Raw genomic sequence first — 26,444 nt, forward strand, 5'->3', positions numbered from 1 at the left:
TCTGGAAGGAAGTCATTGAGACTTTGCTCATTAAGTAATAAATATACGCAGCCATATGTTGATGATAATTATATTAATTACATTGTTGATCTTCGACTTGTACCAATAAAACAAAAAATTTCAGAGACTTTTTCTTTCAGTAGTGGATGAGAACTTAGTAATAGTAGTAGAATTAGTAGTGTTAGCAAAGGTCTCCCTCGATGCGAGCTTCATGTCCTTTTGATCCGACTAAAAGAATCTTACAAGGATCAAATGAATAGCTGACAAAAATCTTAACACAATCATGAAGAGAGGGTACGTGTAAGGAACCGAAAATATGGAAGCGTAAATTTTTTTGGGTACCAATGCCTCACTGCAGATGAAGGAGCCACAACCTAAAATAATTTCTAACGCTTCATATGTTTGTTTTGCTGTCCTTGTGATCCATCACATTTGAGCATCTTACGCTTTTCTTTACCTTATGCCGACATAGTAATCCGAAGATTTTGAAAGATCTCATTTCCGGGAATCTTACGGTCCTTTGCACCGCTCGGTAACATGACGATATTGTGCCGCTGTTGTCCCAATTTATCTGCGCATCTGCGCTTCCCCTCATCGTTCACAACTTTTGATCCGAAACTTAAGGAAATCTCGGGAAAGGAAAGCTCGGGCATCGGGAACACCCACACAAAACAGATAGAAAGGCAGAGAGAGCCAAAGAAATCCGTATAGCAATAGAGATTAAGCCTACTATTGCATAAGATTGCGACACTACCGATCCTTGCGATCAAGCCACAGTCTCCAGATATCGGAATTACCGGAATTTTTGACTTTGGTGTAAGCGGATGAATAGTGACGTAGCGCGTGGTAGGAGCTCATCATAACGTTCGCGCCCGTCAAGCACCAGCTTGATTCATCAACTGATCTCCGCAATACATTTCACTGGAGGAATACTCAATTCATAAACCTCTACGATTCTGAAATGAGGTCGACCGCGTCAGCCCATCTTCAGAGAAGTGATCAACACCGAACACAATATGTTTTTGTCCTTTGTCTTGGTGCCGGCACATTAATCGCGCAATTTCTGGACCATTCTGCACACCACATTTATTCTGGAGATATTCTGAACAATCTGTATGATTTGACCTGATATACTTAGGCCACATGAGATGTATGATTTTTTGATTGGTGCAAAAACTACCTTCTAATCTTTGCAGAATTCTACTCTGGAATGTAAAAAAAATACATACGAACAAAAAAACCTAAACAATCATTTCGTAGAAATGAGTAGAAATATACTGTGAGTCTCAGGTCGTTAGGTGGAACTTTCATTTTGCTTTACGGCCTGACGTTGACGGACACTCACATCTCCATCAGAGGCCTGACAATGCCTATATATTTGCAAGTTGGACCACCAAATATTTTATATTTTCTTGGTTACTCTGCCGAAATTAACTCAGTTTTATTTAAGATATTTCTCTAAATGATGCAAACGTAAACAACACTTCAACTCACCCGTTTTTAAAGGCAGGGCATCACGAAATTGACGTAGTGTGGAAACCTGCTGGAAGACATGCAATTCGGGGTGTTGATTACGAATATGAGCGTGTTCCCGCCCAATTTTCCCTAATCGACCTAAAAAAGTGGCGTGTGAACAGCGTTTGTTCCAACGAGGTTTGTCAGAACGCACCCGTTTACTCATTGGTTTTACTTGAATAGGCAGGTGAGGAGACCTTATTGATTCTGCACCGCTCGCTCGCGGAAGCAGCGTGTTCCAACTTATCTTGCAGGGACGAACACCATTTTTTTAGAACGATTACGGGAAGTTAGGTGGGAACACGCTCATGCTCGTGACACCCAGAACTCTATGTTTTCCGTCACCTTCCACACAACGTCAATTTCGTGATACGCTTGCTTTAACGAAGATTACCTGCACAGATGTTGACACTATGGCTGTGAGAGTGTCCCCTGCACCCTAAAGGTGATTGGGCTGAGGATTGCAAGCAATCTACAGCTTACAGCTTACAAGAGGTCACTCACTGGCGATCGTCAAATACTCGTTTGGGTTCATGCTAGAGATCCAGAATGCTTATGTTGTCCTCGCTGTGATATCAGTCTCGCTCACCACTCTCACACACTTTACTAAGGTCACTACCATTATATTTTTCATGTTGACGCTCCGAGATTAGATCTCCTCTTCACTTACCGCCTAAAAGCACAAGGATAACGAGTTTAGCTTGGCATGTAAGATACTGACTGAGACTACAGCGAGAAAAACACGAGGCGTTCGGAATCTCCTGCAAAAACCCAAGCATTAACAGCCGAAACGAGTGCTTCACCAGTGACCTCTTGCCATTCGCATCAATACGTAAGCAGTAGATCACCTGCGATCCTTAACCTAATCACGTTCTAGGGTGCAAAGAAAACTCACACAACCGCAGCGAGTGTCAACATTTGTGCGAATAACCTCCGTTGAAAATGGTAAAATTGAAGGTTGGTCACACCCGCCCCATCTCGAAAACTTCAGTTAATGTGAGCAGAGTAGTTTACATGACAAAACAACCACTAATAATTAGTATACTTATAAAAAACCGATGTCAGGCGAACGTTGTATCTTCATGAAGTAGGTTATTTTGATCGATTGTGCATGCATCTAAAAAATTACACTGATTCAAAACTAAGGCTTTGACACTGCGACTAACCCATGCAATAGTCACAGTCACAAGATACAATTGATCTAGTGCTGTACTGTTTAGTATGATCGACAGCGGTCGCTAACCAGCAGACAATCCATCTCATGTGTGTACTGAAGTCCTTGGAAATCACTCCATTGGTCGAGTCCGCACAACAAAGGTTTCAGATAGCACATGCTTTCCTTATATTTATGAAAATGTCATCAATCCTAATGCCCACAGTTGTCTTCCTATACTAGGTCTTCTAGACATCAAAATGTAGTTAGAATAGCTTCAGATGTATTGATAGTCTTTCTCTTATTCCCTAAAAAGGGTAATTTATTTAAAACAGTAAATAAGAAGAATATTTGTTTGAAGAGATCTCCAGATATTCCGGTCCAGAGGAATGCGTTGATTAGGCAAAAACATCGAAAAAATGACAAGAAATCCATTGTGTTCAAGAAAGGACAATGTGCTAGAAGAAGGTTAAAGAAGGCAGTATTACTCCTGATCATTTATTGAGTGATTGCTGCGCCACTCGTCGCGTTGAATTCGAAGCTCGTTATTCCACAAAACAAATGGGGCCATTGAAAACGCCGTTTTCGTCGACTCAAAGAACTGCGACAAATCAAGTCCTGAAGAAGACGTACTGCTTAGACTTCTCAGGTACAAAGGTAACGTAACGTAGTCAACCTACGACTCACCATATTTTCGCTCGTAATCAAATGCCTGTGCTATCATGTCGAATTTGTCCAGATGCTTCACTACTTTTGCTTCTAATGTTTGCTGTGCTTCGTACTCTCTCCAGAGCTCAACCCACAGGTTACCCGCAGTGGCCACAGGAACAAAGGAGGCAATCTGTTGAATAGCCTGCAAGTCATACGCATTCAATCAGAACAACAACAGAGTACGACGACATAATAAGAGTCCAACAAAGATATCATTTTAAAAAAAAACTCACAGCTAGAAAGGAAATTCGCACATTTAGAAGCTTAAAATTAAACAGGGGGACCTTCCACCCGCGGGCATAAACGGCGGTATGATTGTGGCATTGATATACTCACTTAGTTACAATCTGGTCAAAAGAACCTACATAGTGGTGCAAATGCAACACCTGTCGCACTCGCAGTGGGACCCCGGAGGATTCCAATCGGGCTGCGAAGCTGAATGAGTCATTGCGCTGCTTAGACCAACTACGCCACTTCACAAGTCAGATCTTTTTAGTCTGATTGTACTTCTCTGGACTCTGCCACAAGACCCAAATCCCACATTAAATCATCAAACCTCCCACACTGAGCAAAAATTGCTGAAGCTTAAATTACTGCAAAAGAGGACTCATGATTTGAGATCATAAGCAACATCACCTGCCTCATTTTCTCGTTCATATTTATCTTCATCGCTAACTCCACAATGAGGAGTAATATCGCCAACAATCGCCTCAGCTAAATCATGAACTAAACACATGTAGACAACACGAACCACATCCAACCCTGAAAATTAGAATGTCTTCTAGAGTGAGAATACTAAGAAAAGCTAATACGCAGAAACTATAATAATCTTCACCCTCAACTTGATCTCCTAAAGACATAGCTAGCACAGCCATTCGATACATGTGAGAAGCCACCGTTTCAGGTTCGGGGACCTACAAATACAGCGGAACAGAAATTAAAAATGACTTACAAAATGAAGACTCCTTTTCACGATAATTTAAACTTTTCTTCTGTGTTGTGATGTCACCATAACCTTAGTAAAACTAACGACTTTTCTATGCCTCAACATTAACACAAAAGAAACACAATCTAGAAAAAATCTGATTTCTGCGTTTGAATTTCAAATATCAATGTATTCAGAGTTTGTAAATAGGGAAACGAATCACTCTCCGCGTAATTTTCATTACTCGGCGTGCGCGAGCCCTTGTAGTCATAGATTCGTACTTTCGGACAAAAGTTTAGCAAAGTAGGCGCAAAGCTAACTAGAGCAACTAATCATCTAGGTAGTGTTGTGTCCATCCAAAGCTATAGTACTGATGAATCATTCCATCATTTAAAAGCACCACTTACATTCATCTTCACCCATCCTGTACGTTTAAGATGTTTGACGGCGTCCAAAGCGGACAAGAGCTTCGTGATCTTACTGAAGGTCATTGACCCTAAAACAGAGTTAGCACCAATAATAAAACATAAGAGTACAATTCTACATTGAAGTGTTTCGGCAGCACAGAAACTCATCCACTACTTCAATCCAAGAGCCATGCATTTCGTTTTAAGAGAACTGTAGAAGAAGCTATAGAAAAACGAATCAGGCCTTCCTCTCAATACATTCAAGAAAAGATGCTTCAAATATTTAAAAGTTTCTCTTCTAAGAAGCTTTTATTGCAGATTATAGCAGTTTATACTGAAGAGTACTGCCACTCTCAGAACGTTATTTTCTCATAAACACTCACACTCCAGTACAATTTCCTCTGTAAAAAAACTAAACTAACAAAACTTGAAGAAATTTTTCAAAGCGTCGTTGGTCGCCAAATTGAACAATAGCTACATCACAAACCGTAGTTTCATAAACACCTAAGATGCTTAAACGTGAGGAATCAATGAGGGAAAGCCTATAAAATGCGGAGAAAAATAAGGGAAGGAAGAATATGAAAATACTTCGACTCCAGTTGTGTGATACCGATTCCGAAGAATGTGCCTGCACTTTTTAGCAACCATGTGGGCGTTTGCTTATCACCATACATAGAGACGACCTCAAAGGCGGATCGATTTGAGGAAGTTGACTTGGAAAACTTTTCGGTAAATACTCATACAATCGTAATCGCAGGCTGACACTTAACACAATGACTCGGTATTGCTTTCTGCAGGGGATTCTAAAGGCAGCTGTTCGCAAAAAGATAATCTGACTGCTGCAACCGATTATTTCGAGATCACCGATACAATTATGCGAAATAATTACGTTTCTAACGAAAGAAAACATTTCATCACGAAAGGGAAGGGTGCAACTATCGTTTTTAAATGAATGTTTTCAATCGATGTGCAGAAACTGTTGTTCACAGTACACCCAGAGAATATTCGTTCTGGGACGTTGAATCTGCTGTTTTTGACTCATAGTACAGTTTTTCATTGAATTATGATCTCCATATTATTCGGATGTGTAAAAAATTGGAGCATTGGATGACTAGCAGGGTTGCTAGAAGAAATCAAGATGGCAACAACAATCCGTAACGAGACACGTACGTGTAGAATTCTCAACGATAAAAAAACAACCAAAATAGCCTGAGATACGCGTTTTCTGCAATTCGCGTTCAACAGTTAGCAACCGTTTTGTACTCGAGGAACAGTTTCTGTTTTATTTCTGTTTGTAATAAAGCAGTTACAAAAGCACCCTCTTTGCCAACTACCTTTTGCTCTAGTTAAGGATTTGCAGCGTTACTGCAGTTCTGCAAATTTTACTGACGTTGGTTTAAGTTAAAACATACGCGCGAGTCGAAATTACATAGCTGTGGATGCTACACACGAAATAGCCATTACTCTTGGTATGACCAATTTCAAAGAAAAAAAACAGAAAAGAAAACAAAGGAGAAAAAAATAACGAAGAAAAACTCACGTATGTGTTTGCCTTTGGATATGTCAACTTGCAATCAAGTTCAGTTGAGCTCTCTCAGTTCCAAGTCAACCGAGAATGCGCAAAGCAACAGCGAAGATTAACTTTCAAAGCTGGAATGTCCAAAAATAGACTAAATATCCAGATGGGAACTACTGGGTGCGGCGAACCTGCATAGCGGTCATTTTCACGCGAGCACACAATTCCTGCACTGCCGTCGAATCCCTGTAGTAACGTGGAAGCAGAGGTTCAAACGTTCTTGTGTCCTAATATCTCGGCAGTTTCTCTCTATGTTTTCTAATACTGTGCCCACAAGATTACTTAAGTGGAACCTTTATTTCCCTTACATTTCTGGTTTTTCGCCGTCTTCAGAGGCCTAAATAGAGGTTGATTTGAACAATCCTACGTCCATAAACTCAACTATGAACGTCCAATAAACCACAGAACCGCAGCGCTGCCCGCTGTGAACTCTACTGGCGGTCCTTCTGGTTGCGCTAGTATAGTCGGGCCAAGACGACCTGAAGCCTGGTGCAGCTGAGAAAGCGCCGGCGCTTAAAGCGATCCCCGCGATCTGAGGTTTCGGAACTACTGCGTTTTTGGAGAGAAATACGTCCGGATACAAACTCCACCTAAAATCTCACTCATGGGGATTTAAACTAACTCCACTGCAGGGCTAACGACTTTTGCACCTCGTTTGAAACCTGCAGCCACGCTTCCACCTCGATTTTAATCTTAATCTAAATTAATCTAAATTAATTTAAATTAAAATTAAATTTAAAAAATTTAAATTTTAATCTAAATTTAATGGTTCCACCGCACCAGTTCGAGCTCGGCATCTGCAGTCGTTTTGATTTGCCGGCTCACCTGCCGTCAGTCCCTCTTCGCACTTTGGAAATCAGGTGTTTTTGCACAAGTGAGTGAAAGGATTTAGACATATGGGGAAGTAATCAATTGCGTACATAAACCTGCTCATCCAATACTATTCTACTATACGCGAAAGAAATGATGAAAAGCTATGGAAAACAAAAAGGAATATTGTAAGATGTTGACCAGTTCCCTTCTTTATGGAAGAAAATACTCTTTCTTCTCTGTGCGTCGTCTATGCCTTCACTAATTGTTTTTGTTTTTGTTCTTTAATTAGTAAATAGTTTGTAATTGGTTTTACTTACGGGCAGCAAACATCACAGAAAAAAAAACACTGACACAGAAGTACTGCCGCTAGGAACAATACGAACTACTTTTGTATGAGTGATGAAAGATAACGGATAACGTTTTAGTCCCCTATGCCGCGACAATTAAGAAGCGCGCGAGCTTCAAATTGCTAAGGGTAGCTTCGGGACTTTAAAGGGTTGACGGTAGCACTTTGAAGTTGAAACCTCTCCACTAGTTGGTAAGGGGTGAGCTTTATTTTGAAAGCAACGTATCACGAAATTGACATAGCACGGAAAGCGAGAAAATCGTATAGTTCGCGTTGTAGATTACGGAAACGAGCGTGTACCTGCTCAATTCCCCCTGTCATCGGGGTGGGAACCGTTTTGTTTCTTGCGAGCTACGTTAGAACGCGCAGACTTGTACACACAGCCCCCCGCAGCCTATTCATTAGTTTTGCTTGAATGGATAGGTGAGGAGATCTCATCGATCTTTGACCGCTCGCTCGTGGACGCAGCGCGTGCAGAAGGGTGGCGACTTGCAACTGACTTTGGAAAAACGTTATCTTCCACTTCGCTTTTTACGATGATTGAGAGAAGATGAGAAGCAACGATCGTTTGCATATTCTCCAACTTCAACTCCACGTTTTCGCTCCGGTTTCCATATAGTCGGGTCAAAACGACATGAAGCACGGTGAATTTCATACGATCAATTCAATTTCGTGATACGCTCCCTTTAAAAGCACGACGTTAAAAATATCCAAGTCTCTCCTCGCAAGTCAATGAATTTGAGAGAGGTCAAAAGCACTTAGGGGATGATGAGGAGACCTTAGACGAGGGATACTAGCACAAACAAACGTATCTCGACGGCTCCCACTTCAAGGTAGACATAAAGTTATCAAAACCTTCCGAACACGAACAAAGGACTCAAGTGAAGGGATTGTGTGGGCACCTTGATGCTTCCTACTCGTTAAAATCGCCCTTCTGCACTAGTTACCTATGGACGTTATCGGTTTATAGTTTATTTACCATGCAAACTTGAGCGATAGTGATTGACCGAAGATTAAAAGCAAAGTACACAAGTTTTTCGCATCACAGATCTAGACCGTTTTTTAATGTCAAGAATGATTCTCCAAGGCACTGTTATAAAATAATCATGTTTCGTCCATAACTCTTTCGAATTCAGTGAATGTTCAGAAAGATGCTTCAAAGTGCATCTCTGCTTGAAAATACCGTCAGGTCAAAGGCATCACCCCACGAATCTGAGGTGGTACGGATTTCAGATGGAATATTCCTATACGGGACCGTAGATTATGGAGAGGGGGTGATTCCGTCCATTTCTTCCTAGTTGCCGTAAAAAACGGAACGGAAGATACGGCTTCGGTCGTTCCGGCGCGCTATCTTCGACAAGAAGTTCGATTGGAGCGCCTCAGCCTTGTGCACGCGCTGCATCTTCCAGGCCGTTTTTTTACGGGAATTAGGAAGAAATGGACGGAATCATACCCCTCTCCATAATCTATGATCGCGTATAGGAATACTCCATCTGAAATCCGTACCACCTCAGAGTCGCGGGCTGATGGCTTTAATACCGAAGCAATCTGACCAAATGCGAAAAAGAGGATTCGGAGAAAGTACTACAGTACAGGTGCGGGCATAGACTTTAGAACTTGACAACCTCTTGTGACAGGTTAAATTCCACACTGAGATGACTTATGGGTTATAAAGCCAATAATTAGTGATGCGATAGCGGTTTCTGACTCGTAGTTCACTAGTTTATCCTCCTACTACTCTACTTTCTCGATGAATCTTTCATTATCACACAAGAAAGTGGCCAGCGCGGCACTGATGCTTGCTGCTCTCTTGCACAAGACCACTTCCATTTCTACCTTTAAAAATACCGCCCACTGAGATCCACTCCGAAATTTGAATGGTACATTTACGGGCGGCTGCGAGCTACTTGAGTTATTGACGCGAGTTATGCCTGCAGGCTTAGTGTTAACAGTGACGTATAGTAGGGTCAAAACGACGTGAAGCACGTACGCAATTGCGTACGCGGCTTCTCTCGAGGTGCTTCGATGGAGCGTGGTGGAACCTTTGCTTTCACCATCCATCGCTGCAGCTTGCAACAGTCCCGACTCGGCTCCAAGTGCTGCCTCCACAGCGCCGTTTTGAGCGCGTACGCACCGCAACTACACTCGTGATTCATGTCCTTCTGACCCGACTGTAATGTCAGCTGCTTAACGATCCTTTGAAAATTCCGCCATGTTCACAGCGCTAGGTCAGTGTTACCCGTACCCGTCTGAAATTAATCACTGAAATTAATTTCCTCCCGAATAGAACAATTACAGGAGCTATTTATTACTGATACAAATAAACGACATTCTAGATGTTTATTTGACCCTAAGTTAAAAAAAAAATGCAACTGCATGATAAAAAGAAATATGCGAAACTGAGATCTCACCTCGTGACCACACATAACTCTCACTAAATGTAATAACAACTCTTCTACAGTTATGCTGGGAATCCTAGTGCCTGAGTCCAAATTTATATATTGACACAGAGGAACAAATTCACAATGGTATTCTAAAAAATCGAGCAAGTCCTACAACGGATCAGTCACACACGATCTGACTGTCTGCAGTCAGTCTGCTAACGTGATGTACACATAATGGTACTCGGAATTATAAACTATGAAAATGCATTTTATACACGAGCAGAAGAGCATCGAACAATTAATTATCAATTCGTGAGCGGACACATGTTCGTGATCACTGTTAAGAAATCATTTTAAAAAATGCTTGGTGTGTCAAAACCCTATCGGGCGACATGCCTATGGCAGTGCGTGTACAACTATAGCAATAAATACAGCACATTACTTGGCCCGCATTTAGATGAGAAAGAGCGAGGCTCAACCATGCTCTGCCCGATTACAAGAATTCAATTGGAATTTTGACAAACACATAGTAAATTAAACATGTAACAAATAAGTTCCGACTAGACCGCAACCTTCTGGAATTCGCTGAAGTTGCGGATGATGTTATATTAAAATACTTCTCTAATTAGTTATTCAAGACTAGAATACAAAAAGGCAGCTCAGTCTTCTAAGGTAATATACTGGTTTTGTTCCTCCTTAACTCGGTCCTCGCCATATGAGAACAATTCGGTCATTTTTCGTGAGCGTTCCTCTTCAGCCTTCTTCTCCCGTTCCCGTTCCTCAGCCTCAGCTCGTAGTCTCTCCTCCTCCGCTTGTTTCCTCTTCCTTTCCTCTTCTGCTTCTCTCAAAAGGCGTGCTGCTTCGTCCTTCTTTCTTTTTTCCTCCGCTCTTTTCACTCGAGTTACGATGGCCGCGATCAAAGCTGCTCCTTTACCGCTTCCATCTCCCGTTTGGACGATTTTGAACTGTAAACAATAATCCTTTGCTGATAACAGCTCTTACTTCACTAAAAACATTAGTATAACAATAAGTACTGGCGAGATTAGAGCCACTACGAAGAAATATTCTGTAGTATTTCAATGGTGTAAAATTTCTTCAATTAACTAATCCTTTACAAATCAAATAATAATAACACCGGGTTGCCTAAATGACAACTTCTGAGAACTTGTACAGAAACGATTTTTCAAAAGAAGAAAACATTTCGCGCTTTTCTTTTGCTGAAGCAACTGTTAGCAACTCGGTGAAACACATCCTCCTACAACTTTGACGTTGGCTAGAACAATATAAAAAGGTGTGGCCGGAAAGTCTGATTCTGAATAGGAACGGAAGAAATTATTCCGGGGAACTGAGTTTAAAAAAAATCGGTGAAAATACCATAACCAGTACTGACGCAACTTCTCAAAGCCCTTTTCGTGAAAAACACTCACATCTGCGTTAGATTTAGCGCATCAGGAGGACAATATGTAAAAAGTCGAAGTAGTTAATCTCAGTCATGTTGTTATCATTCTGAGTAGGTACGGAATAGATTATTTCAGAGAGCTAACTGAGAGTTTAAAAAAATTCAATGAACATGCGATAACCGCGTAATTTAAGTGCAGGACAATAATGTGTGATTTTTTTTGTAACCCACCTTATTACTAACGAATTACTAACGATTTGTTTCAAATCACAGTTACTCGCCTCAAGTCCAGGATCGATCAGTTCTTTCACCTTGTCGGTAACCCAATGGTCGAAAAACGGATGGTATTTGTAAGTGCTACCGTCAATGGCAACAATCATCCTCGGTTGTCGCACTCGGTTCAGAACACAAGCGATAGCTGCAAACAAGATATGAGTTGGTTGGATTCTTGTGACGTGCCATTCAATGTATGGCTGGAGAGACGTAATCGGGGTAAAACATAAGTAACACAAAAGAAAACGTAAGCTGACCTAAGAGATTCAACGGAAAATTCAAGTGAATATGAGAAAATATGTGACATAGCGTTAGAACATGGAAAAAGACCTGCTGCACTGAGGTTTGCACTCCTTCGCGACACAACCAGGCAGACCTCTCGGAACAGAAGCATGTCGGAAAAGCTGTAGTCTTCAATCGCCAATTCATCCATAATCTGTCTCGTATTGGAGTACGATCCACAATCGTCACTGAAGTGTTTTTTACGACTCATTATCGAGTATAGAGCAGGATAATGAAGCTCAGTGATTTTAAACAGTAAACGAAAAATAACGACGGATAAAGAAAAGCGTCTAGAATTAGAATATACATAAAAGAGATTTAGAAATGAAATACTGCGAGAAAGATACTCACTGCAGAATTTCAGAAATATACTTTGTAGGGAAGGAACCAATGGTGGACAGAATTTTTGAACCATTTCCGTTAAAAAGTACCTGGAATTCGAAGATTTTGTGCAAGTAGATTGTTTCAATTGTTTAAAAACATTTATTGAAATTAATATGGAATGTTCCGGCTGCGAAAAGGACAGAGGTGATTTAATTTTTGGAAAAAGCTAAACAATAATCTCATCGGAGAAAATAAAAGGATGGCATAAGTGGACGATTAAAGAGTAACTAATTTCACAAACCTTATGCGTACAAAGTTTATCGAGTACCAGACGCACAACTTCGCCCATACACATACCGGCAACCAGCTTATCAAGCCTAAGTGAACGTTAATACATTCGGAAGATTCGATTTTTGTGGAAAATGTAGTCGGGGGTGGAGGCACTCAGTGTCGTCTTTATTTCTAGACGCTCTATCTTATTTTTTTTTTCTTAGTAACTTTATAGGAGCTTACATGTCATAGATCTTCTAGGATTATTGGTTAGGTCTTAGAGCTCCGACTTTCAGAAACTTAGCTTACATTCAGAAATAGGGGCATCACTGAGTGCCCCCTTCCTCCAGCTAAATTTTACTCCGACTTTTTTTTTCTGGTGATATAAACATAAATGTGCTATTGTGCATAAATGTGACGTCATCCATTTCTTGTGCGCGTATTTTTTTTCGGAAATGTTATGCTGCAGACCGAATCAAGCTAACAAATGTGAACAGCACATCTTTAACACGAACAGGTGCGCAAAGTCTACGCCGAAAAATAAACTATTATAAAAAGCGACTTTTATGAGCGGTGTAATGCACCATATGTAACCTCAAGTTTCCCATAAACACACATGGCCGACAAAGCAACGCCGCCACATGGTTGTTCATGGATGTAAAATCTCTTTCAGAAAAACTTTCACAAATATACATGCTAAAGCACCGTGAACAAGGAACTCACGAGTTCACTCCTGGATGATCAGATCGTTCGTCGATGATTTTGTCATATTGAGTGAAAATATATTCAGCTTCTCCACGGTCACCAAACCCTCCCCACTCAGTATCAATAATCATCTGAAAAATAAACACTACTTATCCATGAAATCTAGAAGATGATTCCAAAATTTTATTTGTGGTTATTCAGTGCTTTAGAATCTAAAATGTTTTGGCTGTCTCTTTGGAACTAAAGATAGGAGATCGACGGCTTTTTTGCACGTCTTTTCTTCATTTATTATCTCCGACACTAATTCCACCTACCTGTTTGTGGGGGTAATCTTCAGTAGCATTGGCTAGACCATGGATTATGGCTTTTGCGTCCTCCATATATGACGCATTCGTTCCAGTTCCTGCAATTGTACGTGAAGAGAAATTTCGATGCAAAGTGTAAGATACATTAAATCAGACACATTAAAGAAGAAAAATTCCTACCGATAATTACTCCAAGATCACAATGATTTGCTTCGTACGCTGCCGCCACCATAGTTCCTACAGTATCGTTGATAAGCGCCACTATCTCCACTTGGATTCTCTTCAAATAACACTATTTTTAAAACGTGCCACTACTATCGCTCAAGAATCACATTTTTGCTTTCAAAGCGGACTGATGCATAGAGTCGCTTGAAGCATATCACGATTCTGAAGTAGTGCGGAATTTACAGCAAAAGCGTAGAGTTCCGGTAGTAGATCATGGAACCCAGTGTGGTTCCGCTCATCTTTCCTTAATCATCGTGAAAAACGGCGTGGGAACCCTTTTTATTCGTACGACTTACGTTAGAACGCGCCTGTATGCACACGCTCCTGGTCCCCTCGGCAGCCTATTCATTGGTTTTAGTTGAATAGACTGGTGAGGAGGAATGATTATTCTTCGACTGCTCGCAATTGGAAGGGAAGCGTGCACAGAGGAGGTGGGTTTCAATTTATTTTAGAGAACACCGTCTTCCACAGCGTTCTTGCGATGTTTGAGGGATTTGAGCGGGACCACGCTGGGTTCCGCAATCCACTACCTAATCTACGCTTTCTCTATGAATTCCACACCACGTCACAATCGTGTTATGCAGCCTTTAACGCAATGGCCACATTTATACAAATTCAAGCAGTGTCGAGCTATAAAGGCATTGTTTAAAAAAGTGGATTTAATTCCGTTGCAGAAATCCGACGCTTTTTCACATAGGTCGCTGAATGCTCGCAAAGCGAGAACCATAAAAGTCCGAAGTCCTGCCCTAGCCGGACTTCAGAGTGCTGGAAAATAAGATGAATAATGAAAAGTAGTAATTTTTTAAGAGCATTGAACATTATTTCCTAGTTGGATTTGTTCATCATCATTTCTCGCTTCATACTTATAAACCAGTTTCCACCCTGATCTTCACAACTCTCCCCCCCCCCCCCAAAAAAAAAAAAATCCAACGGAACTAAATTCCACTGAAATCGGTGATGGATGGATCATCGCTCATCATCGATCGCTAAAGGACTCATTTGGAAGTTCCTGGGTGCGCCGTCAGAAGCCCAATTCTAAAGATAAGTGCCAAAAGATTTGAGTAGATTCTGTGCAGAACAGAAGTAGTAAATAAACAGCTTCCTCTGAGAAAAAAAAATGTTCCTTTTATGCCATACCTTGCTCAAATTTCTCTGGCAGATTCGAACATAATTTGACGAACCTTTTTCAAAAATTCCGGAATCAAGAAAGTCCAAGTTCGTAACACATCAGAAAAGCAGAAATTCTAGTAGTTCAGTTAATTATAAATTTTTGGTATTTGGAGTGTTTAGCAACCATGCCAAATTTCAGATGACTGGGAAATGATCCAGGTTAACAATTACTATCTCATCGCTATGACTTGTTGAAAATAAATCGTGAGACTTTATAAAAAAAAGTTGAGTCGTAATAAATTTGAAAAAAGCGGCAGAAAGTACTTATGTTACGATGCAACATAGAAATTACATTTATTACGAGATAGAAAGAACTCACGCCGTCCCTTTCGATGGCTTCTTCGAGCAACTTCACAACGTCTTTTCCAACGACTCCCGTTGCAGTGACGCCCTTGGTCCACCTGAGGAAATCATGTCTCTTAGAGTTCGATAAATATTCTAGGGAAGCTTCCCTACCTCAACAACGTGGCGCTCCTTAGACTTGTCTGGTCACAAGGATAAGAAAACGTGAAGCCAACAGGCAAGTTGTCATTTGCTACGTCTTTCTCAATGAGAAAGTCAGCCAGCGCTTTGGCGATGTAGTCAAACAACTAGGGAGACACTTTCAGAACACATCTGTTACCGAGAAAGAACGAGTTCGAACAACTCACCTGTTCACCGGAACCATGCATGGCAGCATTTGGCATCCTCGTGTTGAACTGCTTTGTTCGCATGTTCTCACCTGGCTCAATTTCCATGATCATCACTCGTAAGTTAGTCCCACCGAGATCCATGGCTACGTATTTACCTCGTTCTGGATTAAATCAGCATTTTCCAAACTCAAAAAGGACCGCTACAGTAAAAGAAGGGAACTAATTGTTGAATGCTGACCAGTTCCGTCTGGAAGCTCTGGTACAAAGGAAGGCAGCATAGCAATAGTTGATTCCTGAATTATGTGCATTCACCAGAATGACGAGAGAAATAAGAATTATGAAATAAGAAATATGAAAATGAAAATGATTGCAGAAGGCGAGTTTACCTCCAGACCTCCCTCCAGACCCCGATCCATGTTGTCATTCATATGTGTCATCATTCTTCGTAAAGTATTGTTCGATAACTTGAATTCGGCCATAACAGACTCCAACTAAACTGCATGAACTCAGCTCAGAAGCAAGCGGCTCTCGATACAATTCGACAACAGCTATTTGGACCACAAAAAAAAACCCACGGAGAAGTACTCCTTGTCGCCGAGCTGTGCTTTGCCAGCAACCTTCTTAATGTCTCTTTTGATGCTGCGTTTCTCATGGTCTTCTGGGTGGTGCGTAAAACGGCGGTGCCAAGCTCTGAAAGCAGAAAGAGAGACATGAGCTGAAACCTCTGCAGAAGTTCCTGCAAGAAAGCTAGTACACTTTTTGGACATGCAATTTCAACTACTTTTTACTCGATTTTCCGCATTTTTTTTGAACTAATTAATCGCATGATTTATTCCAAGAAATATAATAAAAAATGCAATAGAAATATAATGCAAAGAAATTTAAAATAGAAATAGAAATATACATAATATAGAAATGTAATAATAATAATATAATAATATAATATAATGAGTTTGTTTTTCCTAAGGTAAAAATTAAATTATCGTTGTTCGCACAGTTTTGAACTACTCTGTTAATTTAGAGAATTCTTCTATTCATGCATGCTTTATGAGATCTTTTTTTTATTTTGTTCTTTGTACGATTTTTTCCCCTCTCCGTGAAAAACTTCCGTCTTGCCATTAAGCACCAAGCATTAAGCACCAGCAGAATCACTGCATAATTGTTTATCAAGCTTCTATATGTGAACTACAACTGAACACCTGTGCAATGAAAAATATGCGGCTGACAACAGCCTTTGCACTTGAAAAGAAACAGAAGTGAGTAGAAAGCTGACAAACGCTCTGCACCGCTCTACACTTGCCAATATTATCAAAAATTTCAAATTCCATGAAATTTCCTTAATAACGGTATCAGACGTGAATTCTACTACTGCGTCACTAAAAACTGAGTAGTCCAACATACCAAACCTTTCCTTATTTTTTTTTTATTTTGAACTCGTCATTGATTTTTTTCCTAGCATTCTTCAATGAGAAATTCTTTCTAGAACAAAAGAAATCAACTATTACTTTCGTATACAAAGGAAGAGATGTGACAAGAGAAGTAATGACGTAGGAACGCTCTTCACGTTCGGCTCCAAGAAAACCTTACCTTTCTGCTTGAAAAAGTTCTATATGTCTAAATATTACAGTAATTTTTAAAAACATGTGTTTTTCTATAGCACCCGTGCCAATGATGCCCTTATTCGAGAAACTCAAACTATATTCTACACGAGTTTTTGTGCTTAAGATAGTTTATTCAATGGATGTGCAATAACGCTTGCGGGAACAAAGGGATTAAAATAAATCGGATTTCGCCTCAAATTCAAACTATGGTATAATCCGTGCAGCCTTCGAAATCCGAAAAACAGCAAAGTTTGAAACGAATAATGGCAAACATTTCCTTGTCATAAATCGTTTCCAAATGGTCTGCTCACAAAAAACACAGGATTAGTAGCATATGCTGTTCTGCAGCATCAATATCCGAAATTTCATTTTCCAGAAAATTCTTGGGGTTTCATCTGTTGCCACCTCAAACCACAAAGTACAAGCTTGCATTGATGTCAAGGAAGAATTTGACGAATGCCTTGCTGATCGTAAACTGGAAGGAGCGAGGACCGTGCCCAGCTGTAAAATCCTTGTAAAATCACGAAGCAGTTGCGTAATCGCGAATGGTGAAGATTCGCGCTGGAAATTCAAATGCTACAAATCCTGTTGTCGTTAACCTAAGGTATTTGTGCTAACTGACGCGATTACTAAACCAAACAACCCTGTTTAGAGGCTCAAACATTAAGAAACCAGCTTAGGTAGACCTTCATTTTCTGTGTGGCAGTCAAATTCGTCACAGAATTCGATCTCTACGCACATTCGATCTCATTCCATAAATTTTACAGCAACTCTTCGTCGAACCATGGGCAAAAAAGTAGAAGAAAATGTCAGCGACGTTCTAAGCCACGCACCTGAATGAGCAGGCTAATTCCAGTGCACCCAACATCACTTAGTGTGCAAATTCTGTGTGATCTGAATTCAGAAGATTTGATTCCAATAATCGTCTATGACGTTTTTGAACAAAAACGGATGCAAAATCACGAAAAAGTTTCGGAAAAAAACAGTCGAAAACGGAGAACAAACTAATGAAAAAGGCATTGAAGGCAGTATTTAAGATAGGCTTGCCTTATGTGTTTACGACAGAGAAATATACACATGGAAAATAAGGTACATAATTATAAGAGCAAAGGAGAAAGCAAATGATTTAAAGGCATCACCCCGCGAATCTGAGGTGGTGCAGATTTCAGGTGGAGTATTCGTATACAGGATGGGAGACTACGGAGAGAGAGGTGATTCCGTCCATTTCTTGCTAATTGCCGTAAAAAGCGGCCCGAAGTGGGCGCCGCACAGACTGGCGCGCTCCAATCGAACCTCTTGTACAAATGGTGCGCCAAAACGAATGAAGCCGTATCTTCCGGGCCGTTTTTTACGGTAATTAGGAAGAAATGGACGGAATCCCCTCTTCTGTCTCCATCCTTTACGATACTCCACCTGAAATCTGCACCACCTCAGATTCGTGGGGTGATGCCTTTAAGATGTGACCAGGAGCAAAGATAAATATTCTGAAGGGGATTTTACAGGAAAAGAATCGTTCTCAAAGAATGCTTCCGGAATAAAAAAGTATTTATGTTGGGTCCCTAACACAACGGTTCCGGAATTTGTTTTCGAGAATGGAAACCAAAATGTGAGATACTCCTACAAGTCCAAGAACCATCTCAAAAACCAGAAACCAAACTAGAAGTTTCCACCTATCCAACGAGGCAAGTCTTTACACCCATTGACGGAACGAGGACGAGGGGTAGTGGTAAAGTTATAAATTACATTATACATTATAAGGTAAAATTGTGTTTATGTACGTTTACTGAAATTCACGTAAGCTGATCGAATTCCGTCAATCTCGTGGGCTCAAAGAATTGCATCGTTGCGTAGACTGAGGCTTCTGTTGTCTCTTATTCGTAAGTGGTGATGTTCTTACTGTGATACTAGCAAAATATGTCAATAACTGTGCATACTACTGGAGAGAAATCAATATAAGAAAATTTACTGCCCTTAAGGCAGTCATACGAGCACGAAACGTTGTTGGATGGGCAGACACATCAATAATATGTGAGAACTTTCACGAGATTTTTTTTTTTGGAAAGGGAATCCAAATGTCCTCTGCTGCACTATTTGCGGAAAAGAATGAATAGAGCGTTGCAATGCAAAGTTTTATAATCCATTAACACTGTTCCACTCGCAAGAGGACCAGAAAATTCCACGTGTTCACAGTTTTTATAAACGACAACAGCAAGAGTTAAGAGAAATGAGCGTTTGCAAAAAGCTTGATTTCGCTGGAATCACTTTTTCCTACAATATTCTTCAGGAAAGAATGGAGAAAGAGAAAACGAAACGTATTGTATCGAAATTTGAGAAAAAAGAATTCTTGTTCGTTTCCCAATAGGCGTACTGCAGCGATTATAATAAAACGTTGAAATAAGACCAAAACAATCATTTTCCTTCGAAATCATAGCTCAGTTGCCTTCACGAAGCTGCCGACGTCTTCCAGAGTACAGTGGCTGGCGCATACGCTAGCCACTGCACTCCGGAAGACTGGCTAGCGTATGCGCCAGAAGGCAACATAATTCCCTGTCGATTAGATCTGCATGTATCAGCAACAGTATGGAAACTGTGGAACTTGTAACTTGTAGCGCATCGAATCGAATAACTATCGAACTAGTAAATACACCAAATAAATAAATAAATAATAAGTAAATATAATTCGAAAGTGATTTTTCATCAGAGACTATTTCTAATGATAAAAATCAAGTGCTCTTTTGCCATATGTTATGTCTCGAAGGACGCTTCCTGTTCCTGTTTTACTCCTAAAGTCACGTTGAAGCTCGTTTTGAACAACTGTGTAACTCAATTATTTAAAAAAAAAAGCTGCATCGTCTGCAAATGTGCTTCTCTTTCTTACAGAATGTCCTCTTTACACTTTACTTATTTCCAGCGCGAGTTAATCAGCCCCGTCCCACGAAAGTAACTCAGTTCATCAGCAATATGTAGTCGTTGCTGAGAATTTTTTTAAAGATATTTGACGTCAGGAGTTAAAGTGAGTGCCAATCTCTTGGGGTTCCACTTCAAATTGGAGAAGGTTTTGCTCTCCTCATTAATCAGCTTTAAATAGATCAGAAAAAATAAGTAATGGAGCGAAACTAAGAAAATATATGTTATTTAGTACAAAATAAAAATCGTTAAAAGAGATTATTCCTCTATAACTGTAATCTGGAATTTGTCACTGCTCCTGGAACACAAATAAAGTGAACTATGTATGAATGTTCAGCCAGGATCTTTCAAAAGTTCATGTTTCAATAGAGCACATAAAATCTGTAGCTAGAAGGAATCTAATAAGTGAGAAAAGAAGGAGTTTAGCAAAAGGCAACATGAAAGTGACTAACTGACAAAAACACTCATGTGTAGAAGCAGGACAAATTTGATAACAACATGGATTTTAAATAACTAAATTCTGTCCTCCTGAAATCATCGTTAAGCGTTTGCACAAATTTTATATTCCCCCTTTAAACAACGTGACCTTACACAACCAGAAGCTGTACGAATAGGAAACCTAAATATAGAAAAATACACAAGACTCAACTAAGAGTAACCTCTATAAAAGCTGCTTCAAATATGACATCAAAGTGTCAATGTCAATTTTTATTTATTTATCCACTAATTTTGAAACTAGGACTCCCTTCAGGATTAGAGCTCGAAAATAGAGATAGAGTTATTATACTATTACGATCTAATTCTCTCTCAAATTCGAGGTATCACGGTACCACATGAATACAGTTGTCAGACAAAGTTTCCAAGCAGTGACGGAGGAAAAGAATTCAAAAACGTGAGTCAATAAATACGAATAAAGAAATGTTTGGCGAGGAATCAAACAATAACCGAGCACAGGAAGGATCACAAAGAGGTGTGGATTTTTTTTAAAGTCAGAAAGGAAAAAAAGAAACACTAAAACTCGGAAAAATGGCACAGCTTTCGGAAAAGCAGTTCGACTTCGTATAAATTCACAGATCACTCACTTTTCGTAGTCATCACACTTCCCCAGCGTCTGTTCGGGTTAGCAAAAATTATAAACATAAATATTAAAAGATTAGCAATTCAGAGAAGCAGCGGTTAACATTCACAACAAAAACATTTCCTGAGTATTGCAACTGTTGAGTGCTTGGGAACAATCCTATCAAACGCTATGTAAATAGCTAGTCGGCGCCGGTGATAAGGAAATTAAGGACTTCCTTTATGGAATCATTGCCTCGGAAATAGATAGTAATCCGCTGTAGTGCAATTTCTGCAATTTTTGTTACGTGTAAATCGCAAAGGAATTTGGGCGGACTGTGTCCGGTGACAACCGGTTTACCCGCGATGAATAATGACGCGACGATGGACTTTCCGCTGATAACAATGTCGGTGTTGTTGATCGATGGAGAAAGTTAAGAGGTTCTCACGATGGATGATGAGATGACTTTCCGAGAAAAAAAGACAATATTAATAGGAGATGAGATCAGAATATAGATTTGAAACGATTATGATCTGCTCACGTTCACTGTTTTATAACAAATTTTACATGGCGAACAATCGCGAATAAAATGTTTCAAAAAGAAGTTCCGTCGTCAATAAAGTGTACAGTTACAAAAAAAAAAGAATTGGATTGAGAAATAAGTCGTGAGGGCGTTTCATTAACTTAAAAGTGCAGATAGATCTGAGAAGTATTGACAAAATGTTCAAAATTGCTCTACACGACAGTGCTGTTCCAAGTTTTTATCTTCAGTTGACTCCTGTTTTTACGGAAAGTTAAAAGAAAATGTGAACAAGGCAAAACGGAGCATTTTCGATACCACTTCCCATCCTGAAATTAATTGAGACGATAAGGCCGTTGAAACTGAGATTGGTACGGTGTATGGAAAAGCAACAACGCTCGAAAGTAGACTGGAGCACACCTCACGCCGTTGACCTACGCGCTCCAGAATGGGGGATTTTGATTTCCAAAGTGGATCATAGACCGGCCGATCAATTATCGTGGAAGAGAAATTCCTCTTTTTCGAGTTCCTTCAAAAACAAAAAAGACTACAACACACTACACTGCTATTGTTGTTCTTCCGATTGTTTTAGGTGAGACCCCTAGTGCGGTAAGTTATCTGGTATTCCATAGTGGTTTTCTGCTTATTGTCCTGTTTTGTCTTCTAAATGTTTTTACGCCGCTTTTCACTTTTTTTGGAAGGTTTTTTTATGTCTCATTCGATGCCTTCCATACACAACACAAACCTCAAAATTACCTTCAACGGTTTTGTCCCTTGTCAATTAAATCGAAAAAGTAACGGGTGTTGAAAGCGCTCCGTTTTGTCCAGTTGACACTTTAATTATCAAAAAAACAGGAATCAATACAGAGTGAAGAAAAAGGACAAACTGACGTGTCGAGCAAGAAATTCTCTTTGAAGTGAAGTACATTGCGTTGATCAATCCCTACGGGGATGCGCTTACGCGTTCTCGCTAGAACTCAGATCCGTTTGATGTTTACGAACGCGCGTGCACTCTTACACCGCGGGAATGGACCGATATAATTGTTTAGTCAGTGTTTTTATTCCCAGACAATCTGGTACTAATTTATCTATCGCAGAGAGTTGAAGAGATTGCTTGAACGGTTTCGAACTATCGATGGATCGTACAGTCACAGCGGATCCTCTTACCGGTTGAGTAATATGTACTTGCCCTTTAAGGAGGGTTACACCATACTTTTCACTTCTGGATGGATTTTTGTGTTTTGGAAAAACCTAATGATTACTTATTCCTTAACCTAGTATTTTACATTTTCACATCCCTCAAACTCGATGATGAATTCGGACACTCCTGGTATTCTCCAGAGAAGCGATGGATGAGAGTGAACTGAACAACGCACCATATATATGTGCAAGGTTTCAAAAAAACTTGCAGAAATCATTGCATTACTTCTCAAAATGCTGTGAAATACTTACAGCAAACAGGAAATGTAAACAATTTCCTTCAAAGCACCATAAATTTGTCGTTTGCTCCCGCACGTCCTACTTTTTGCTTCCATCATGATGAAATCTGTTTGGCGAAAATTGAATTTGTAACGTTAAAATTCTTGTAATCTGTTAATTGAAAACAATGAGAAAAATTCGCTTATATTTTCTTTCAAATTAGAAATATTCTACGAAAGATACAATCTTATATGTCAGAATCATGTACAGAGTCTATGTAGAGGGATATAATAAGCCCTGTCCGATAGATTGCACATAGGTTTCTTGAATAAAGAGCACGTGTCGGAAGTGTTCGAATTGTAGCTCCGCTATTTTCGTCTGATTTTTTTTCACGGCACCATAGAACGAAACGCGTTTTAAGTACTAAATCAAGGTTTTACAATGACACATTGCTTTCCGTAGATACCTTATCCCTTTAGTGTTCTCTAAATTATCTCTAAATATCTCTAGTATCTCTAAATTTTATCGCTTTAAGCTAGAAAATATAGTAGCCCCTAATAAAACAATAATCAGTTTCATGAATATTACCAAACCCTCCTCGATTGATTCCTTACTGAAATCTGGTGTGATCCTGAACGTACAATTTGAAAAAAAAAGTGTTAAAAACCGCTACGCTAACAAAACTTTTTGCTTGCTTTAGAGGCTTCTTAACCTTTTTTTCCAAAATTATGATATGAACCTACTTAGAAAACAAAGAAGAATTTCCATGTATCAGAAATTCATTTGATATTTATGAAACCTCAGCAGGTGCTTTGGACATCAGCGAACGTTTTGAAGGACGCAAAAAGTAATGGCATTAGCAAAATGTGACAAACAGTCAAATAACCATTGATGCCAGGAATTCTTAACGGATATGATATTGCCTCTGCATTTTTCCGATTCACAGCATATCGTCAACTAAGAAATTCATACAAATACTTTGAGAATAGATTGAATGGTGGAGACGGTTCAGCGACGAAATTTGAGCTGAAACAGAAGCAGATACTGATTCAATATTTCTCCACTGCAGGCTTTGACGAATAAAACATTAGATGCCTAAAACGCGTTCGACTTCAATTCAAAATCTTTTAACGTTCAATAACACGGATGCAGTCGACATGCGATTTTTGAGGGCCAACCGATGCATCAACTCAATGTCCTTATGCTCCAGGACAAATCTGATACAAATTTATCTACCACTGGAAGATGCACGGCTTTGCTAGGCTTGAGCGGTACCGAAGCAACCGTCGATCACGCAGAACGTAGCGGGATCTCTTAGCGCTGCGCTACAGCTGCCTTAAAGGCATCACCCCACGAATCTGAGGTGGTATGGATTTCAGGTGGAGTATTCGTATACGGGGTCGTAGATTATGGAGGAAAGGCTGATTTGGGTGATTCCATCCATTTCTTCCTAATTGCCGTAAAAAACGGTCCGGAAGATGCTACCCGTGCACAAGGCTAGCGCGCTCCAGTCGAACTCGTTGTAGAAAATACCGCGCCGGAACGCTCGAAGTCTTCTTCCGGGCCATTTTTTCAATTCTAATTTTATTTTTTATTTTTTAATTTAATATTTAAAAAAAAATCAATTAGGAAGAAATAGACGGAATCACCCTTCTCCCTAATCTACGACTCCGTCTAGACATAACCCACTTGAAATCCGTAACACCTCAGATTCGTGGGGTGATGCCTCTAAGCAGTAAATATAGAAAACAGTGAAGGAAATATTTGTATAGAATGGTTGTAAGAAAAAAGGCCAGCTGTTGCGACGGCAACGAGCTTAGGTGACAAGACATTGCAGATAATAACCGCGCGTGGATTACACACTTCTGTTCGAGATCCCACACAGACCGCCCATTCCAGACGGTGGTTGTCCGCTTGGAATGCTGATAACTTTGCTTTGAACATCAAAATAGGTAATCTATAGCAGGAAAAGCAAGGCTTTCAGTGTTTTCGCATTCCCCATTCCCGTATGAAGAAAGTTTTTGAAGGGAAAAAAAGAACCGAGTAAAATTAGTATGTATTGCGTGGGGTGGCCTCGGAGTTCTCAGGTGCTGCTGATTACGAGGAAAGTGCGAAGCTCTCATCTTATCAGAAAATTTTTAGCAACAGGAGAAGAAGCAGAATTGCTTGTGAGGGTCTTGTGTAACAAATCGCTGGGTTCGTGTGTAAATTTAGAACAGGAAAAGAAGAACAAAAAACAGTACAGTTGGGTAAGTCAACAAAGGAGACCTCCAAACACATTCTGATCACACGTGGGGCCGGGGAATGACATCACCCGCGAGCACGAGTGATCGCTGACGAATGTCCAGCGAATCAATGCCGGCTTGTGTCAGCAGGGTTTCACTCGAGGTTGGCTTCGACTTTTGTGTAAAGCTTTTCTAACTCGTCGACGTTTTTGTGACAATTCGACTCAGCACAGCTCCACTCTTTTGCTCTCCAACGAATAACATGGAAGTAGAGCGCTGTACATGTTATTTCTTTATTAATCCACTAAAAATTGAAAATTAAACTTTCTAAGAACGGACTACACCTTACACTTTACAAGAACGGATTGGTATGAATGATGCTAGACTTATTAGCGAACAATCGTCCTATCACCAATGATAGGAAGAAAAGAGAATTCCAGACGGAAGAAAACGTTTTGAAGGAAAATTCGGACGGATCAGAACTTTTGGGTATTAATCTCTACCCATGATGTATCACGCGAATGTAAATGAATAATAAATTTAAATGCATCGGTTCAGAATCGGTGAGTTTTATGCACGTATATACGGCCTTACACCTATAATTAACCTAATTACATATAAAATTAAGGCCTGATTACTTATAAAAGAGGAAGGAAGGAAGGAAAAGAAAAAACAGTGTATCCAAACTATCGACCCCGCAGATATGGTTACGAGACCTTACCCTACCACTGCCCCACACCCGCAGTTCACTATGTTCTTATCTCAGCTCAGTGTAAAAATAATATTTCACTTGCAACCATTGTTAGAAGGGATAAAAAATTTCAGGAAAATAATTTTCAAAGCTTTTCTGAGCAAGAAGTCACCTAACTACTCGCATCGAATTTGACAATCCTGATCTAGCCGCTGTTATCAGTAATTCTGCTAACAATTTACCCATCATCATCGTTAACCCAGATAAACAATTACCTAACGATTTTCTCTCTTCTGCGCCCGTTATCACCCCATATAAATGCTGATCGGTGCGTGGCGGAACTTTTAAACGGCTTGTCACAATGTCACCGCTGAATAAAAATAGGAATTCAAAATGCATATCGATAGGCTTGATCCATCAACTATCTAGAAGAGTGCACACAATGAATTTTGATGAGCGGAGAAGTGGTGGATTTTGCCGTGGAATCGAAACACATCTTTCTCTCATAGATGATATATGATTCGGAAAATAAACGCAAAACTGTTGATCCATCCTACCTTTTTTTGCTATTTTATGACGAATCCTCGATATTTTCTCTTAATGAGCACT

General features: G+C 40.0%; 2 protein-coding genes across 2 annotated transcripts; both read right to left on the reverse strand.

Moving 5' to 3' along the window:
* Positions 1-3,152: 3,152 nt before the first annotated feature.
* RB195_006801 (uncharacterized protein) lies at positions 3,153-4,795 on the reverse strand (the record flags this gene model as incomplete). Its single annotated transcript, XM_064180099.1, has 5 exons — positions 3,153-3,286; positions 3,356-3,521; positions 4,020-4,141; positions 4,215-4,293; positions 4,712-4,795. The coding sequence occupies 5 exons, from the start codon at positions 4,793-4,795 to the stop codon at positions 3,153-3,155; spliced, it is 585 nt and encodes a 194-aa protein (XP_064036998.1).
* A 5,694-nt stretch (positions 4,796-10,489) lies between these two features.
* RB195_006802 (uncharacterized protein) lies at positions 10,490-17,884 on the reverse strand (the record flags this gene model as incomplete). The annotated part of the gene is made up of 15 exons (XM_064180100.1): positions 10,490-10,795; positions 11,511-11,647; positions 11,833-11,972; positions 12,136-12,215; positions 12,410-12,485; positions 13,102-13,214; positions 13,398-13,486; positions 13,569-13,668; positions 15,103-15,184; positions 15,240-15,373; positions 15,434-15,576; positions 15,654-15,708; positions 15,802-15,906; positions 15,991-16,105; positions 17,850-17,884. 15 exons carry the CDS (start codon positions 17,882-17,884, stop codon positions 10,490-10,492), a joined length of 1,710 nt encoding a protein of 569 aa, XP_064036999.1.
* Between the last annotated feature and the right edge of the window lie 8,560 nt (positions 17,885-26,444).

Source organism: Necator americanus, chromosome I, assembly GCF_031761385.1.
Source record: "Necator americanus strain Aroian chromosome I, whole genome shotgun sequence".
In the NCBI taxonomy this organism is placed as follows: Eukaryota; Metazoa; Nematoda; class Chromadorea; order Rhabditida; family Ancylostomatidae; genus Necator; species Necator americanus.